This window comes from Leptidea sinapis, chromosome 41 (assembly GCF_905404315.1).
Source record: "Leptidea sinapis chromosome 41, ilLepSina1.1, whole genome shotgun sequence".
Classification (NCBI taxonomy): Eukaryota; Metazoa; Arthropoda; class Insecta; order Lepidoptera; family Pieridae; genus Leptidea; species Leptidea sinapis.
In genome coordinates, this window is record NC_066305.1 from 7,683,708 (window position 1) to 7,703,625 (window position 19,918).

General features: G+C 33.2%; 2 protein-coding genes across 3 annotated transcripts; one reads left to right on the top strand and one right to left on the bottom strand.

The window, feature by feature from the left end:
* The first annotated feature begins 297 nt into the window (after nucleotides 1-297).
* Nucleotides 298-2,153, top strand: LOC126976485 (intraflagellar transport protein 20 homolog). The gene is made up of 3 exons (XM_050824839.1): nucleotides 298-490; nucleotides 1,661-1,815; nucleotides 2,007-2,153. The coding sequence occupies exons 1-3, from the start codon at nucleotides 367-369 to the stop codon at nucleotides 2,121-2,123; spliced, it is 396 nt and encodes a 131-aa protein (XP_050680796.1). The 5' UTR covers nucleotides 298-366; the 3' UTR covers nucleotides 2,124-2,153.
* Nucleotides 2,154-4,295: 2,142 nt separating this feature from the next.
* On the bottom strand, nucleotides 4,296-12,906 carry LOC126976470 (uncharacterized). 2 transcript variants are annotated; one of them, XM_050824817.1, is made up of 10 exons: nucleotides 12,671-12,906; nucleotides 12,224-12,458; nucleotides 12,053-12,144; nucleotides 11,378-11,501; nucleotides 10,779-10,963; nucleotides 10,200-10,437; nucleotides 7,912-8,127; nucleotides 7,151-7,282; nucleotides 6,520-6,929; nucleotides 4,296-5,635 (listed from the first exon to the last, which is right to left on the bottom strand). In XM_050824817.1, exons 1-10 carry the CDS (start codon nucleotides 12,779-12,781, stop codon nucleotides 5,399-5,401), a joined length of 1,980 nt encoding a protein of 659 aa, XP_050680774.1. In that variant the 5' UTR covers nucleotides 12,782-12,906; the 3' UTR covers nucleotides 4,296-5,398. The 2 variants fall into 2 exon arrangements, with proteins under 2 accessions (XP_050680774.1, XP_050680773.1); XM_050824816.1 differs by having other exon boundaries at nucleotides 7,151-7,285; nucleotides 12,671-12,905.
* Nucleotides 12,907-19,918: the final 7,012 nt, after the last annotated feature.

The following is a 19,918-nucleotide window of genomic DNA, read 5'->3' on the forward strand; positions in this document are numbered from 1 at the left end:
TCCAACACAGCTGCAGTTTTAACCACCTTCACCTTGAAAGGTTAAAGACAAAATTCTGAAAACATTATATTCCAACATAGTTTCAAACTTTGGTTTCAAATATCAAAACAATATATAATTGTTATTTTTAAGTGATACCCCTCACTTCGGGGATTACCCGCACAGACTGTAAATGTAATCGAAATTTTGTTTATCATCCATAGAGTATACGCAGATATAGTAGATTCCGTACCGATTATGACTTGAGATACTATTTATGCTGGTTGCTATTGGAGACAAAATAGTCACCTACTGTCACAACAGGTTGAAGTAAATTACTTTAGTAGGTACCTTCTTTAAATATATATTTAGCTATTATCTTCAGCGATGGCTGAAGAATTGGAAAAAGTTCACTTATTTTATGACGACATAAACAAGATTAGGATAATCGATAACAGTGTGATCAAAGATACTGAAGATATAAAAGAGGCAAGCAAGGACTACGAATTAAGTTAGTATGATGATTGGGTACTTCCCGGTTTTTACTTTGATCTTGAATGTTTATTTCAATACATACCTACGTCCTACGTTGCGTGTTCACACACGGGTTGGTATTTTGCCACAGTACAGAACTAATTCGAATTAAGTTCTTTTCGCCTGGTTTTTAGGCCCCCTTATCATTTCCGTCGGTTGCATGGTATTTTTACTGCATACCTAATATGATATGTTAGGTTGCATCATTCAAATATGACTAGTACGAATTCTGTGTCTCGCCTTCAACTTTCTAGATCTCTCTTAAGTTGTGATTGGAGAACACGTAATACGTTAGAGTAAAAATATATTCTGCGGGAAGCGGCAGCCGTTAATCGGCTGCGAGTGCCATGTCCTGCAGTTGCGTGAAACTGTCAGCACTATGTAGTAGTTCTCCTGGTGTTGCTCGACTGCTATCTATAAGAGATCCCGCAAACTGCAGACTTTTGGTCGGCTGATAGTTTGGTTGAGTTCGGCTGTTAAGTGCGCACACTGGCCTGACTAAACAGTTGGGTCTGTGATGAGTGCGCACACTAGACAACTATCGGCCGACAGTTTTAGGGACGATTCGCTATTAGTTTTAAATCGGCTATTGATGAGTCTGGCCGACTAAACAATCGGTGGTGTGCGCGCCTAGAAGAGCGCTGTACTGATTTAACAGTCGGCCGATAGTTTGCTGACGGTTCAGTTTGAAGGCAATCGTGTAGCCCATCAAACTTTTTTGTCGGCCAATACCGAATCGTTATAATGTGCGCACTCTCATATATCTTCATACTGAATAAGGAACCAACCAAACTATCGGCCGATCAAAAGTCTGCAGTTTGCGGGGTCTCTTAGTCGTCTATTGGGTTCGGCTAGAACTGGCGTTCGAGATATTTGGCAGAGATATCGGCGGGATCCACAAGCTTATAAGCCAACAGTTGACTGACTTTTTTGCCACTTACGCTCGAATTAGAAAGAACTAGACAGGTTAATAATCAAAGGTTAAATCTTAACAACGTTCAAAATCAACGTTTTGTAGAATTTTATGTGACATATTATTAATTTTAAGATTAGGGAGGTTACCTAAGAAATATTTTGAACCAAATTATTGTTTCTATTAATAAATTGTTAGATATGTCTTATCCTAACGAAGACCCATATTTTGCAGAGGTTAATGATTTTAGCAAGATTATTAACTCACTATTAGACACAATGAAGGAGTTGGGCGACAACGTGGAAAAACAAAAGATGGCGGCCATTGGTTCAATGAATTTGCTTAAAACTATAACGAAGGAAAGAGAAAGTGAGCAAGCTAAATTACAGGTGTATATCCCAATACTATATATAGGTACAAATTAAATTTGTAACCAAAATTTATGAACGATGCGGGTCTCGAACCTGCGCCTCTCTCTTTAAACCCCGTATGTAGTTTTTTCTAATGTGCTACAAATAGCAAACTTTGATATTTTAATTGCCCGATACAGAATTTTCATTCCGTTTTTTTTATTTTTTAGGCCGAGATCAGTTACAAAACAATGACCCTTGAACAACTAGATGCCGAATATGACGCTTTACAGATATTGGAGGCTTCGCAGACGGAAACCATTGAGTACCTAACCCAATTACGTTAACTTATAAATAAACCAATAAATACTTATTATTATAAACGAGGATTTTTTTCTTTTGTAATACTGAATACAGTTATCCATAATACCTATAACATTTAAAAATCACTACATTATCCGTCCGCCACGACTTTTTTTAGGAACGCTTGAAGAAATCGATTTGAAATTAACACAAAATACGTCTGCGGTCCATTGATGCGGTAAAAGGCTTGAAATTGAAACCAATCACAAGATCCACCCATCAAAGCTATTTTATTACTCGTTAAATTAAAACGTCAGTGGAAAGTAGGAATATACTTAGACCTAGAAATTAGACGTGAAAAAAACTAACAGTGCAAGTAAAGGAAAATCCTAAAATAGATTTTGATAATTTACAAAAATTAGAGTTTAAGTCGCCGACTCACTAGGATTGTAAACGGTATAACCAACCCTACAATACGGCTAAGCTGCAAATGGGCATTTATTTTATTGATTTTCTTTTGTTTATATAAAAATTTAAGTACATATTAAATTGAAAAATTGTTCGGTTAAGTTTTGAAAATTACTAATTCTATTTATTTCTTTAAAAAAAATGTTGTTATAGCTGAAAATTCGGAGATTTTTGACTCCAAAGTTTATTTTTAGGAAGCAACTTCCAAATTTTTTATTGGATATTTCAAATTATATGTAAATATTCTATTCGGTTATATAATTATATAATTTTCTTTAAGTCCTACTTTGTGCACTGTATTTTTTGCGTCGGAATATTTTCATTACGTTATGTTGTAATCGACTCTAAGAAACTAATTTTAAGGTATGACTGCGCCTTAACGGTTCGACTTTCTGAAACCGATTACCAGATTGCATGCTTTGTAGGTACAAAATGGTTCACAAGGCCCTATTTTTCCGTCCGAAAAAAGTCTAGAACTTGAGAATGCGATATTCTCGTACTATTACGTATATATTTTGTACCGGTGCACACGTATGGAATCCCTGTTTGTTTTTCAAAGCAAAAAAGCGCGTACACTTTTCTAAAGGCCGGCAACACTCCCGCGATTCATCTAGTGATGCAAGAGAATGTGGGCGGCGGAGACCGCATGTACTTATTGCAAAAGTGAAATGGAGGCAGGAATCAAGTCAAACAACTCTTCGGAACCCTGTGATAAATACGGTAGACGACCCAATGAAGTGACTTCGATACACCACGCCTAGAGATCTAGCCGTTCACGGAACACTGGATCCCTAACAATTTGAGCAGCACTGCGTTGCACGCGGTCGAATGTTTCAAGCTGAAGCTGGGGCACGCCAGACCATAGATGATAGCAATACTCCATATGACTTTGCGCTTTTGTAAAGCGCTAGAATGTGGGCCGGCTTGAAGCATTGCCGTGCTCTACTTATGACCGCGGAGTTGGCAATCGCTCGAGATCCAATATTCCGATACAATGCGAGGCATAAAGGAAGTGTTGTCGAAGAGCGGTGATACGACAAATGTGTTTTTGTTTTGGTAAACGCGCAAACTTGAGTCTTTTGAGGGTTAGATTGAACAGTCTATTTTACCCCTTTTTGCGACCCTCTCAAGCGAGGAGTCGATAGAAGACACTGAGTTTCTTCCGGCACTGGTTGACGAATTCCTATGACATCTGCATGGCCAGTGTACACGGCATTTCCAGATCTGTCATCAGCATAGAAATGTATGTTTGAGGCGTCCTTAACATTCCCCATTGAACCTGAATCCTTCTTTACAATAAATAATATTCATAGCAAAATATTCAGTGCTGTTCAATTACTTTGTTTTTTCAACTGTATGTTGCCCTCATTGCGATAGGCGGATTCGTACTTGTCTGCATATTTACCGTATTTTCTTTACATATTTGTTGCATCGTCAGTTGAATTTATATAATATAATATTGACACACTTTTAAACAAATTATCTTGCCCCAAACTAGGCATAGCCTGTACTGTGGGTACAACACAATGATAATATATTTAATACAATATACTTACTCAAACATACATTGATACTTGAAAACATCCATGACTCGGAAACAAAGATCCATATTCATCATATAAATGTTTGCACCTACCGGGATTCAAACCCAGAACTTCAATATGTCAGTCTAATAATATTTTTAACAAGTCATACTATTTATAAGGTTTGCACAGTGTATATTAAGAAATGTAATAAAACGATTGACACAGTCTGTAAAAATGTATTCTCACTAAACACACAAAAGTATTGAAGTAACAAAATGTCACATTAAAAAAAAAGAAAAATATTTACGCCACTAGGATTACTTGACAATATATCTTGAAAAGGGCTTGTAATAATAACGAAACAATAATATTTTAAACATAAATGAATTTTATATTAATTTTACTAAGGAACATACTGATTATTGATGCTGCCTTAAAAATAACTATGAATGCTAATTATTTGTCAAAATTACATGTCGGATCTTGTTTATAATTGCAAACCTCATAGAATGTTTAGTACACATAATTATGAAACAGACTCCTGTCACACTTAAACAAAGATTATAATATTTTATCAATTATTTACCATCAAGCTAATATACAACATGTATAATTTGAATCACAAAATCAAAACTAAGTAAGCAACCCATGCCATTGAATGACCTGGATAAAACCAACAAAGAAACATGTAATAATTCCAATCCAATACCAAATATATTTGACGTTATGCTGCTACAACATCCAATCACAAAATGTAATTGAATAGACACTATGAGCTTATCTTCTACTTACACTAACATTAAATGAAGTCAGTTCTATAATAAATAATGAATGTCAAATAATTTTTGTCTTATTATTTAAGATGATCGTTCATCATCATGTTACTTATAGGTTAAATGTTATAATATGTATTTCAAAATATAAAGAAAATTATTGTATGTCAAAAGAAAGTTTATACTTAACCGGAATAATGACTTCCATTGCAATATATAATGATCTTCGTGACAGATACAAAAATATTTTAGGTAATACAAAAGTGGAGTATCATCAGTTATTCAAAACACAACTTGATGGAATGAAATTTTGTTATCAATTACTGGAAATGATTAGTACAAAATATCAATAGCATCGATTTCACTATTGTTAAGACTTATCATAGTACATAATGATGTGTCGGAAATCAATTCAGGAAATGATTATCAAAGAAATAAAAGAAATCAATCATATTAATAAAGGAAAGTGGAACATTTATAAGCCCCTAACAGTATGTCACCAGTCCTCTGTACTTTAAACAGTTAAGCCTATCAGTAATAATAAAAAATTGTTTAAACACTTGAAGTCACTAATGAACTGGACAATGGATCCTCAATTTTTGGCCGTTTAGAATCTTGTTGTTCCACATTTGGCTCATCATCAGCGGCCCTCTTCTTTGGAGCCTCAGAGTTTGAGAACTGACCAACTTCAGCAATGGCCCCATCCTTGAACCGTACAATAATAGCAGTCATATTATCACAGCCTGTTCCATCCCCTACCGTGCTCGGAGCTAGACAATGATCGAACATCTGCAAAAATAGGACTAATCAGTTTAAACTATCTTCACCTGTATTATTATATTATTATGTAATGATATCTTTTAAAGATGATAAGCGCTCAGAGTAATTTGAGAAATGGATCTTGCTTGCACAAATTAAGTTCACTCAGTGCTAATAATAACACATTTTTAGTCCGTGAATTTTAAATAAAACTCATAACTATCTATGTGCTGATTGTTCACTCATATCTACAATTTGTTATAAGCACATGATTTAGACCTAGTACCAATTTCTTACTGTAATAAAGATGGTTAAAATGATTCTGGTGTATCTTTTTTGATATATGTGTGTATTATTAATGAATATTACAGGTGACACATTGAGATTGTATTGAAAAAATATTAAAATAATTGTTTTATTACATAAAGTATGTGATTAATAGAAAGGGTTTTAATTTAAAAGTTTATTACTGATATTAAAGGAAACTGTTTATTAACCTAACAAAGTAATAAGACTAAATAATATAAATATCTATTATCAATATATTGAATACTTCTATTCATTTGATTTAAAAAAAGGTATTGATGTTATATACCTGATTAGGTAACATACTTTTGATATCCGTTTAAAGTTTTTTGAAATCTGTAATAGTTACCGAATAATCGCCTGGTCACACTTAACAATTGCATCCTGTATATTAAGATATTAGAATGGGCTTACTTTGAAGTCAGTTCAAAACATAGTGAATGGAATATCATCTGGCCCTCTAGACTCTGTCTGATGAGTATAGGTTAAGGTGTCATTCTGCATGCTCAGTGGTAGTGGACATATTATGTAGAATTACAGACAAAATTTTTGTTACAAAATATTTAAAAATGTTAGGACTATTACTAATAAATATATATAATACAGACCTCTTCACATATTTGTGACAGTCTCTCCCTTCCTTCAGCTAACCTGGGTATAATGAAGTCACATACATCTTGACTAGACATAAAGTTCCAAATACCATCACAAGCCAGCACCATGAATTGGTCCTTTTCTTTTTCTATTGTGAGAGTTTTAACATCAGGTAAAGCTGTGATCATCTGTTCTGTTGGACCCAATTCTTTATTTTGTTTGTATGAATGATCCCCGATAGCTCTAGATAGGTTAAGACCACCATTTATTCGGCCATCACCAGATACCTTCCCACCAGCTTTTGTGATTCTCTCCAGCTCTGGTGTGTCTTCTGGTTTATGGTCAATGGACATGTCAATAGCTTTGCCTTCCCTACATATTATGCAACGGGAATCACCTGCATTTGCCACATACAACTCATTTCCTGAAAATTAATTAGTTTTGGTCAAGCAACAGATTGTGAATATTGTTCGTTAATAGTATAAATTAATAATTATAAAAAAACTAATAATAAAAGTGACACTTTTTTACTGACACCAAGTCAAAAATCATGAAGACACCCAAAACATATACATCTGTTTACTTAATTTACCGATAATAAATAATACAGATCTTTAGAACTTAGAGAATATTATTCCAATATACCTCTCAACAATGCCACAACTGCAGTGCAGCCACTATCATTTCCAGGCTCTTCAGTCATTGAGGCGCTTTGATCCCATTCATCATCACTGGAATCAGCTTCCTCTTCTTCTACCTCATCTTCTTCTCCCTCATCTCCTTAAAATAAATGATATTTTTATTATGAATACGGCAAACTTAAGATAAGAGAAGGCTTAATCAGTGCTGCCGTTGTAATTGTGAATATTGCTAGATTTCTACGAAAATAATGCTAGACCACCACTAATATGCTACAAAATGCCAAAAAATATTGTTTTAATGATTCATAAATGAAAAATAATTGTAAGTGGGCAGTGTAACATTTGAACATATTTTATTTTAAAATTCAAAAAATGCTAAAATATGCAATATTCTAAGCTCAAATTTTTCATGTGAAAAGAGTTAAAAAATGCAAAATTTTGCAGCTAATGTTTTTTTTATAAAAGCCTCTTTGGTAAACTGGCAAGAGGCTCACGTAATGAGGCAACTGCCCATGGACATCCGCAACAACAGGTGCCAAGAGATGTGTCGCCGGCCTTTAAGGTGGGAAGTATGCGTGTTTCTTGAATGTTCCTAAGTTTTATCAGTTCAGGAGAACAGCAGCCGGTAATTGATTAACTTTAGCTTTAATTCATTATAATTGATAACTTAATAAGTAAATTCTATTTCTTAATGATTGCTTGAATGAAGTGTTCCCTATATAAAAACAAATTTATAAGATTTAAGATTACATAACAGTAACTTACCATCATTAGAAGAATCCTCAACACCATTTAAATTCTCATCTTCAGATGAATCTAATTCACCACCTTCAAATGTCTCATCATTTGAATCACTTTCCTCGTCCTCCTCTTCAGCTTTCCTCAATAATGTTTCATAGACAGCAGCAGCTGCACGTCTCACCATTTTCTTCTTAGGAGTTTCTGGGACTATCTTATCTGTACTTGACACTGGTGATTTATCTAAATATAAATTTAAAAAAAGGTTTTAATGGTTATTTATTTCAGATTTTATTTTGACTATCATAATAGAACCGTAACAAATATGCTAACTTTGTTATATTGTAATGAAAATTTGTTTAGGCTATAAACTCCACAGATTTAAAAAAATAACATTAAAACTTAGTATAATGGGTATAAAAATTTAATAGGGGATACAAGTTTATGGTTCAGCATGTATGTTGTATGCAAAAATACATATTTTATTAACTGTGTGTGTAAACCACCTCAGATTTACAGAAGATCAAAACTACAAGGTATGATTGAGTCACTATGCAAGGAAAGTGAAAAAATTAATGACCAATTGAATAAAAACGGAAATTAACATAAATACATCCTTCCTAAAATATGTAGAAGAGTACACATACCTTGGCCAACTAATATCTCCATTAGACCTCACAAGCAAAAGAAATAAATACATAACCAAAGGATGGAAAAAATATTGGTCTATGAAGGAAGTCATGAAGACCACTAATCTCAGCATTACCATAAAAAGGAGAGTATTTAACACATGTATCCTACCTATTCTATGGAATGAAGTATGACAGGAACACAGACTAGACAAAATTAGAAATGTAGACCTGAGACAAAAAACAAATTAAGTAACCGACATACTTAATAAAACAGATCAGCAGAAATGGAGATGGAGTGGCCACATGTTGAGAGATAGCCAGGAGAAAAGCACCAAAATTGTCACTAATTAGTATTCAATGGGTTGCACACGGAGCCAGAGGAGACCTTGAACAAGATGGGAGGATGAACTCAAACTAACAGTGGGCCCAAATTTCAGAAGAGTGACCCTCAACAGACTCCAATGTAACGAGCAAGGGGAGGCCTTTGCCAAGCGGCACACTGAGTTAAGAGACATACTCTAACTCAGAATACCTTTTATTGTGTTTGCTTAATAAAATAAAAGAATAGTTCATTATACGGTATATTAATTAATTAATAAATATTTTTCCTGATGACATTTTAAAATATATGCATATAATAATGAGATATTATGGCCCCAAGTTAATTATTCATTATTAATTTTATTATTTATTTAGTAAGCTTTGTTTTCAGATCCGTAATGGATATTGCTGACTGCTTTCTACAATAATCTATACTAATATTATAAAGCTGCAGTGTTTGTTTGTTTGTTTGAACGCGCTAATCTCTGGTACTACTGGTCCGATTTGAATGATTCTTTCAGTGTTGGGTAGTCCATTTATCGAGGAAGGCTATAGGCTATGTTTTTTTTTTCAAAATTAGGGATCCGTAATAAAATTGCTATTTTGTAACACAAGGTGTAAAATCGAAAACCTATTTTTGCGTGCGCTGCAAAAACTATTGACAATAGAACAAAATGATGTACAGGCTATTATATAGGCAATATTTTATTACTTATAAAACTATCGCGTGAATTATAGTTTATATGGCAAAACAACGTTTGCCGGGTCAGCTAGTTTTTGATATGGGTAATATTACTATGTATAAATCATAAAAATAATTTTGAATCTGTTAAGCTTGTTCAAATCACACTCTTTCATATGATAACCCAGATGACATTTAACTTAATCCAAAATTTGGACCGCTGTTCCTTTAATATCCTTAATTCCTTGCACAAAATCTCAAAATAAAATCATAAAATTGATTTTTATGATTTAATTACAAATCTATAGTTATCAGACTCTTCCCTATTCTTGCGGTATAAGACAATATTACTTGCCTAGTTTCATTGTTCTAGGTGAACAGAAAATACCCTTAAATTTTGATTCTCTTGAGTGTCAAAATATACTTTTTTTTGCAGCATAAACAGCTATATTTTTTTCACAGTAACTGAAGAAGTTTGATTATTTTCACAGCTTCAAGAGACTATAGAATTGAATATATTGTTTTAATTTCAACTCCATATCTCCATGTGTTCCCAAGATAAGGGGTCCTGAGGAACAGACAGATGGACAACATGGTTTCCATTTTTTCCTTTGAGGTATGTATTATGTATTTCCTTATTTTTAACCCTAAAAAGATAGTTAATATGAAATTGTCTTTACCTTTGGTTTTTCCTAGTGCTGCTGACCCATTAGATGATGTGATATTATTTTCTTCACCTACAACTTGTTTGGAATCAGTTACTTCTCCATTGCAACCCTCAGCTGTTGTGGTGCTATTTTGTTTTGGTTGTGGTTCACTCTGCTCTGGTTTGCCACAATTATCTGCAGAGCTGTCTGGTTGTGTCTTGTCAACATCCATCGCAATATTTGATTTCTTTTCTGGTTCACTTGTTGATACCTGGTGAAAACATAATAGTTAGTCATAAAACCGTTGTGGAAACCTATAATTGGCTCTCTGTAATTATCTTAAGTATCGTTTAAGTTTTTAAAGCTGTTGGTTTTCCAAATAAATAAAATAAAATAGCAGCATATTATCCGAATATATTCAAAATTACAGATGTACTTAGGCAGCAATTAATATTTAACATCATATAGAAACTTTTCAATTTACCCCTCAAATGTAACAGTTATATGCATTATTATTACAGACTTGCTAACTGTCTAGTTTTCAGCATTTACATACATTGTGCAAAATGAATCATTATTCTGAGCAAAGTTTTAGAAAAAACTCATCCTCACCTCTCCATTTCTATCTTTGTCATCTCCATTGGTGTTAGTGGATGACACTCCACCTGTATCATCCACTGTGTTTAATGTACTATTTTCTGTACCATTACTGCTAGAGGAAGCTTCATTCACCGGCTGCTCTGTGCTGGAGCCTGGTAAACTATTAACTCCCATACCAGAGCTGGAAGCTCCAGCACCTTTAAAGTTAAATTTACCATTAAACATACCATTTTTTTTTAAAGAGATTGGGCTTAAAATAATATGGCACTTTCCAATTGGTAAAGCTCTTAGATGTCTGCTCCTATCATTAAAAAACAACTGATTTTGGCTTTAATGTTAAGTAGATTTGGACATACACATTACCAAAATAATATTTAAATCTAGTTATCTGTCTATCAGAATATATCTACATATTATAATGGACATTGTGGGAAATTACTGTGATTCGAGAACTTTCCTGCTGAAGCATGTTGACATGTGTACCTTTTGAATGGCTCCAAATTAAATGAGGTTTATACTACTATTATGGATGTTTATACGATCTACCTACACCAGGCCCTAAAAGTTATGTATGTAATAATTTGATTATAATTTATTAAATGTCTACATACCCAAGCTGCCTGGTTCATTGATATTTTTCTTTGCCCTTAAGCATGGGGATAAAGGTGTAGTTTTATCTCCAAGTCGTGCCCTATGAACTACACTTAATTTATTTTCATAACTGGCCAGCACCTCCTAAAAATTAACATATTATCAATGACACAATCAAACAATAACATAACATTGTTTTTATAAGCCATGTCATATTTTAAAGTCACTGCATTACAGTCACTTTATAAATTCAATTCAAATTATTTATAATTCATATAATTTATTATGTGATTATTAAAATACAAAATAAGAATAATAATACAAGTTTTACTTAAAAGCTAGTTAACACTGTGCCTGAACTAGGTAAACCTGTGTTTCAGGCATAGAGAGCTTATATTAAAACTAATAATCACAAAAAAGAGACACTTAATAGAGTAAAAAATTCATCTACAGGTTAAGTATATAAGTAAACAAATTTTTACAATAAAATAATTACTAAAAACAAGTCATTTAAATACAATATAAAATACTATGGTAAAAAAGGTGTATTTAATTTTATTGCTATGTATATTTAAAGCACTTGGAAGATATATATCTAACAAAAATAGCATGACTAAATTTAAATTTGATTAGTATAATTAGTTGATTCAAAATAGAGGTGTAAAATACCAAAGCAAATTCTAAATTAAATCTACCTGTAAGGGTAGATTAGCATCTTTATGGAGTGTGCTTATGCTTTCATCTTCAGATTCTTCATTATCACTAGGTCCAGCTGGGTTTATTTCACCTACAACATACTTTATAATTAGTACTGATCTTAATATAATACAAACTCATAGGAAACAATTTTATTTAAATCCACACACCTGCTAATTCTTTTAAAATTTCCATCACCTCTTCAGTAGCTATAGCAGCATCAAAACCAAGGAAAGCATCTGTTAATGCTTTTACTAAATCACCACTTTTGTAAGCTTCTGTATTTTTGATATAATTTGGTAAGTTTTGTGAACAGTACATAGCAACCTCAGCTCCTCCATGACCATCAAAAACCGCAAATAGAGATGTGTTCACATCAAAGTCCAAAATTGTGTTATGAGCATCCTACAATACAAAATATATTGAAAATCATAAAGTCAGAATAGTTTAATAGCAGTGTGAAGAACTTAAGTTCGGCGAGCGACAACAAATACTCTAGATTAAATCAGTATCTTGAGTGAAGATTAAGTATATTTAAGTAAGCATTCTGGTATAAATACATGATTTCCTTCAGAATTTTATACATTTGATGTAAGGACATGCTAATTTTAAAATACCTCTTGGTTGACACGCCACCCTTGCATGGAACTTGCGCCGCACTCAATCTTCTCGTTATTTTCATCATTGGATATCTTTTCGGTTATTGGTTCCGATAAATAAGCACCCATATTAATGTTTCTGTACAAAAAATACTTAAACTAATTCAATAGGCGCGAACTAATCACACAGGCGGCAAGCTTACTCAATACAACAAAATGACAATCCGCCATTCGGCCATCATTGATCATATTATTTTTTTTCGTTTATTCGTAAGTTACTAAGACTTAGGACAGGCAAAGGCTAATTAATCATAGTTCCTGAGCACAGATTGATAAAGTAACTACAGCAGCTGTCTGTACACTGTAAAATATATATGTATTTAGTGTAATTAGTGTGGTACAATAATTATAAAAAAAAATTAAATGTGTCTACAAGTCTCTATGTACTTTACTTTGTGAGTATAGAATGAAACTGGCCTAGATTTGAGTAAAGGAGAATCGCTAGTAAGCAAGACAATTAAATTTTATATTGAAAAAGAGTTATTTTGACTCATCAGAAAGCTTTTTTTAAAAGTATTGCGCTTTTGTTGAAACTGTGAGCTTGCCAAGAAAATTTGTAAGTGACTCACTAGTATTTTTACTGGGCATTATCGATAATGGTTGAAGTCTGGCCTTGGCCATTGTGCGTTGTGTGCAATATCTAACACTATTTTCTCTGCAGCATACTCATGATATTCAAGGACAAGTAGTATATTATCTCATATTTGTTGTTTCGTCTACGAGGACAATGTTATTCAAATAATTGTTAATTAAGCATATCCCATCCTAATACAAGAACTTATAATGAATTTTAACGTTTTATAATATAATAGTTATGTATTATAGATGCCGGGTTGGACTAAGTATCCCGTTGCACTAATTAGGAGGTATAAAGCTGTCATGGCGCCGGGAGACTAAAAACTTGCTAATTATAAATAAAAACCGTAAAATGAAACGTAAAAAATAGTCGGAGATAGACTGGGCGGCTACATCAATTATAATTTTTCAACTAAAAAGGCGAGAACCCAAAGTTATAAAGCCAGTAAAAACAATAATTATTTTTCTTCTTAGAACATTAATGCTACAGAAGTAGCGTCGGTAACTTCATTACAAATAAAAAGGACAAGCGATATACAACTTAAGCTAAGATAGAACGGGACAAAGCTATTGATCTTGCATCTCTATTGTGTAACCCATATATTTATTTGGCCCAATGTCAAACTTTGGGGTAAATAAACAAAGATCTGTCATGTCATCGAGCGTCCTAATAGTATTTTTGTGATTTTATTGTTTTGAAACATATTTGGTATGAGATACGAATGCCTTTCAACTTATAAAGGTTAAGGCCATGGTTGGATGTTGTGTGTCTGGTTGCCAAAGCCGTAGTATTGCTTGTCACCTAACGTTTTCAATATAATTTGCAGCAAGCTCGTATCAAATAAATTTTATATGAAATATTCTTTCCAAAAGTATTTATTTTTGATCCATAGTCACCTATTTTCAGTAAATTTAATTAAATAATCTAAATAAATATAACGTAAATATATATAGAAAAATAACTGATAAAAATAAATATAACATAAAAAATAATAAAAAACAACCAAAATGTTATAGAGTAATGATTTATTTTAAACCTTAATTTATTTAATTTTATTAAAATATGATACAGCAGGTATTTTTATTAGTTTTAATTATTGACAACGATATATTTGTATGGAGTAAGGAAATTAGAACGACAATTGTACGTTTTGCAGTGATTGATAATAAAACAAGGAACATGATGTAAGGATGTTGGACAATGTGTAGTAAAATAATAAACAAAATAATCTATTACGTCACAAAATTCAAGATTAACATCAAATGGCCTGTGTAAAATTCTCCACTTGTTGGCGAGTATTCCAAATGTGCATTCGACCATACGTCGTACTCGAGTATGCCGATAGATATATATCTTCTTTATAACAGTCAGCGCCTTTCGTGAAAACGGTCGTAATATATTTCTTGACAATCCAAATGCTTCATCTGCCACTAAACAAAACGGCTTGGGTTTTCCATTATCATCATTTGGCAAAGTTATGTCATCTGATATGTTTAACTGATTTTGCTGTAAGCGTTTCCCTATGTTTGAATTTTGAAATATGCTGTCATCTCCGGCTGTTCCATTTGCACCCACGTCAATGTACACAAATTTATAATCAGCATCAACCCAGACCATTAGAACGATAGGGAAATATTTTTTGTAATTGAAGCATTCTGAGCCACTCCCGGCTGGCTGGATTAGTCGAATGTGTTTTCCATAATAACATTTATTTCATAAAATTGACTTGCAATGTTTCGCCAATCCTCTTCACTCTTCTGTGGCATATAAAGAGGATGCACAAGTAGGTATCCAAATTTGCATACACGTCGATTTTACTACTTCTCTAACTATAGTAACACCCAGTAGATAATCATATGACAGACTGTAAAAGCATGCACCAGTCGCAAGATATCTGAAAAAAAAGAAAAGCATTAATTAAATAGTTATTCAATCTTTAAATATTGCATTTATTAAGTGTTATTTTTATATTACAGTTTTTATTTTTTTCAGCTAAATTAGTCCAAAAACGGTGGAAAAATATTCAGACATGTTTTGCGATGGAACTACGGGATCAAAGGCAAACTAAGTCTGGTCAAGCAGCGAAAAAAGATCGACGAAAGTACAAATACTTTGACAATCTACTGTTCCTGGTACCATCAATGGAAACACGTGAAACATCGGGAAAAATACCTAATGCAACCGAACGCGATAACGATAGTAACGACAACGACGTCAGTGAAGAAGAAATTACTCGAAAAAGGCCAAGAAAAGAAAAATCTTCTGCTGAAAAACCTAAATGTTATGAAGAATAGTTTTTGAATATCTTACAGGAGAAGAAACAGGCCAATACATCGATACCGACAGATAAGGAAACACACTTTGCCCTTTCTCTGGTGCCTCTATTAAAAGCAATACCAGAAGACAGCCAGTTGGACGTTCAAATAGAGATTTTACATATTTTTAAAATAGCACAACAGAAGCACAAGCCATAACCAACTTCAGTAAACTGCCAACCAAGTACATTTGGTGGCAAATATCGAATAATCCTACAGAAACCCAAAGTTGCCGATGCCAGATACACAATTATCCAGCCACGCAGTGTATTTGCCTTAAACCAGCCCCGAAATGTCTTTTCGTGCAAGCAGCTCCTCGATATCTCTGCCTGCACCCAGCCCACCAGTGTATTTGCCTGCAATCAGCCCACCAATATCTGTGCCTACAAATAGCTCCCAAAATGCAGACTATTTATAATCTTCGTCATTGCCATATGTCTCAATATCGGGATGTAAAGTGTGTGTTATTCCAGGTCATTATCTATCTGTCGTTAAAAGGCATAAAAGGCATTTATTTTCTCAAAATTGATTCCTTTAGAATTCTTTTTGATGTCATTTCTTATACTACTAGATACTACTACCGCTTCGGAAACAAATGGCGCTCTGAGAGAGAAGAAGCGGCGCAAGAAACTCTCCCAGCATTCTTTTTTTTGCGCTCTTTTCAATAAAAATATACAATATTGTACAGTCGCTATAAAATAATCACAATCTAGTCCCAGGCTGTCCGATCATTTAGATATTCAGCAGTGGAGTAATAGGATTTACGACAGAGCCATTTTTTTATAAAACATTTAAATTTATTTATAGATAATGCCTGAACAGTGGCTGGGACTTTATTGTAGAAGTGTATACATTTACCCTTAAAGCTATTATGTATCTTATGAAGCCTACTAGAATTAGTTACAAGCAATCCCTTATTTCTAGTGTTATAATAATGAAAATCACTATTAAGAGCAAAAAGGTGACGATTTTTGTGAACATATATTAAATTTTCATAAATGTACTGACAATGAACAGTCATAATATTTATTTCTTTAAATTTTTCTTTGAGAGACTGTCTATAACCAAGCTGATATATAGCACGAACAGCTCTCTTTTGCAGTGCAAACACTATATCAATGTCAGCAGCATGACCCCATATTAATATACCGTACGTCATGATGCTGTGAAAATAACTAAAGTACACTAATCTAGCGGTCCCAACATTCATGTACTCTCTAATCTTTCTAACTGCATATGCCGCAGAGCTGAGTCTATCTGCTAGATGGGTTATTGAGTAACAAACATCTACGTAGGTAATAATTATATGGTGTGACTGTAAGCATACCTAAGTGTGACAGCCAGTCTTTCTTCTGGTGTGACAGCTTATCTCATATTTGTATCTCCATGAACGATACCAGTCGCAAAATTCTGCATAGTTCATCGAACCTTTCGACACTCATTAGTAGCGAGTAATTTTTTTTAGCGCTAATTATTTTAGTAGCGAAAATTTTTTTTTGGATATGCTCTCAATTTCATGAACATTGTATGAAATGTTCCTAGTGTCAGCCTATTATTCCATAATTCCATGGATGCACCCAATATTGCCTTTTTCGCTGTCGTCTTCGGTTTTGTTGAAAAGTGCACAGAACACAACCGTCGAAATCCATGTTGATGACTGCGTTAAATATTTAAGAAAAACGTTGTCTTGCTGTCGCTGTCGTGTGCGCTTCTTTAAAATCGCGACGAGGAGACGGCGACGGAGACAAATAAATTGCCGTGCAATTAAGTTGCTCGTGCGCGCCCTCTTTGAAATGCAAAAAGGATGTAATTATGAGGCGGCACTGCCTCAGTAAAAATTGAAATTTAGTTTAGTATGAAACATCCAGTCATTTGACATAAGTTTGAAATAGTAGGTAGCAATTACAGTTTGTTGATTGGCAGAGATGTACAATCCGGCTAAGTTTGAAAGCGAACAGTTCCTTAGAACGTAGTGGATTTCGGCGATCTCTGTTTTTTACAAGATTATAGCCGTCATCTGTCAATCTATCAATGACTGCACGTTTCATACAATAAATCGACTGAATTGTGAATCGCTTTTAGTTAGAGTTCCGTGAACATAGTGTTTATTCTCTTTGGAGTTGCGCTAGGCTGGTAAATTGTATTAACAGCTCTTAACTATAGTATTAAGTAATTCCTGCAATTCCATCACAGTACACTGTTAATCTAACGAGATTCCTAACTAACCTGATTTCTCAAACATTTGTTCGTACTTAAACGAACAAAAATATAACATACATACTTCTCTAAAAATTTTTTAAAAAGTAAAAAGTTTAAACGATACGGTTAATATCTTTCGTTTTGTTGATGACTTATAATGTCCTACTGTGTAGTAAATAACTGCATAAATTCATCAGGTCTGCTCAATGAAAATACAGGATTTTCATTTCATAGGTAGGTGCACTATACTTTTTAATAATATATATAAAAAATTTGTATTTATTACATGTGTGTCCGGTTTTTTTATTATTTATTCATTGATACTCTATCTCTGTCCATATTTAGTTATACAGGTTTTAACAAATTATGCTATCAGTTTCGTAATAAAATTTTGTTTGTGTAGTATGTTGTAACTAAATGCATATGAAAGTTTATACAGCAATATATAATTTTACAGGTTTCCAAAGGGGCCAGAACACAGGAACAAATGGGTGGAAGTAATAAGAAAGAACAGAAAAGATGACAATTGGTCTCCAACACACTATAGTATTATATGCTCTGCACACTTTAAAGAATCTGATTTTTATATCACCAAGAGTGGCCGTCAGAAATTAAGGAGAAGGTCTATGCCTACAAAAAATTTAGACTATACCACTTTAAATTGCCCAATTGACATTTCAGCTAGCTTTTTAGATTATTTGAAATGTATGAAGACTTCTGGTGACTCCAGTAATACTAATTCCAATGATGTGTCTAATCAGAAAATTCTTACTACAACTCCAAACAATTCATCTCCAATCCAGTCTAAAACATGTATATCTGCTTCCCAGTCATCTTCTAGAGGTGCATCCCCCAACCAGTCCAGAATATCTGTATCCCCCACCAAATCCTCGAAAAATGCACCCAAGAAGTCCTTCAGAACGGATGCACCACCCAATCCATCTAGAATGGACACTTCTACACCGGATTCAGACACATCTGATGAAAAAGAATCACCAAAACAAAAAATCAATAAGCCTGACAATGATTCAGAATTATGCTCTGCCTTAGAAATTAAATTTAAGAATCGATTGAAAAAATATCAATTGTTAGAAAAAACAACAAAAAAGAAATTAAGATGCCTGCAACAAAAACATCGTCGATTGATGAAAAGAGAGATGACATTAAAGGTTGAGCTAAGAGAACTTGAAAATAACCAGGAATATGAACCAAAATGAGGAGTAGTGCTCCGAATTGGTGGTGAAACATATTCAGGAATGAAGGTTTTCTTAGGAATGGGCAGATGAAGATGAAATCTCAATAGCCATAAAAAATATAAGAAATTTGCTACCTATTTCAAGAAGATGCCTTATTGCAGTTCAAAAATGAAAGTTCTCAAGATTGATACAATAATTTTGTTTTAGTTCATCTCAAAGGAAGGTTGTATTTGATTTATTTATTGATACTAATATGCATCAATAAATTAGTTAACAGGCCAATAAAGAGGTTTATTTTACTATTTATGAAAATGTTCTTATAATATTATTTAAATTATTATGATACCATTAAAGCCTGTAATAGGATGCTGCGATGTTTCTTTTATAAAACACACTTTGGAAGTTTAAAAATAATGTTTTATGTAATGTAAGAGGAAATATTAATAAATAAAAATATTTTTTACAACATAATAAATAATTATGTATTGATTGATTTTCAATGATTAAATAATTTTTAATAAATGGTAGGCACTAAAAATATTTCTACAGAAAGTAAATACAATCACTGGATTTTTAGAACCTTTGTCTATGCTTTCAGTTATTGATAGTATAGAAATAAATACAACAATTATGCATGGTTACCGTCTACATTATCCAAACTGATTTGAATAATATCAAAATATACAAGTTCCTTGGGTTAAGAACTTTTTTTTATATTATCATTCAAAAGCAGGGTGCTAATCAATGTACCTAAGTACATTTTGCGTTATTAAATTTAATTCTTTTTTTTTTTATGGAATAGGAGGACAAACGAGCGTACGGGTCACCTGTTGTTAAGTGATCACCGCCGCCCACAATCTCTTGCAACACCAGAGGAATCACAGGAGCGTTGCCGGCCTTTATTCAGCCTTAATTCTTA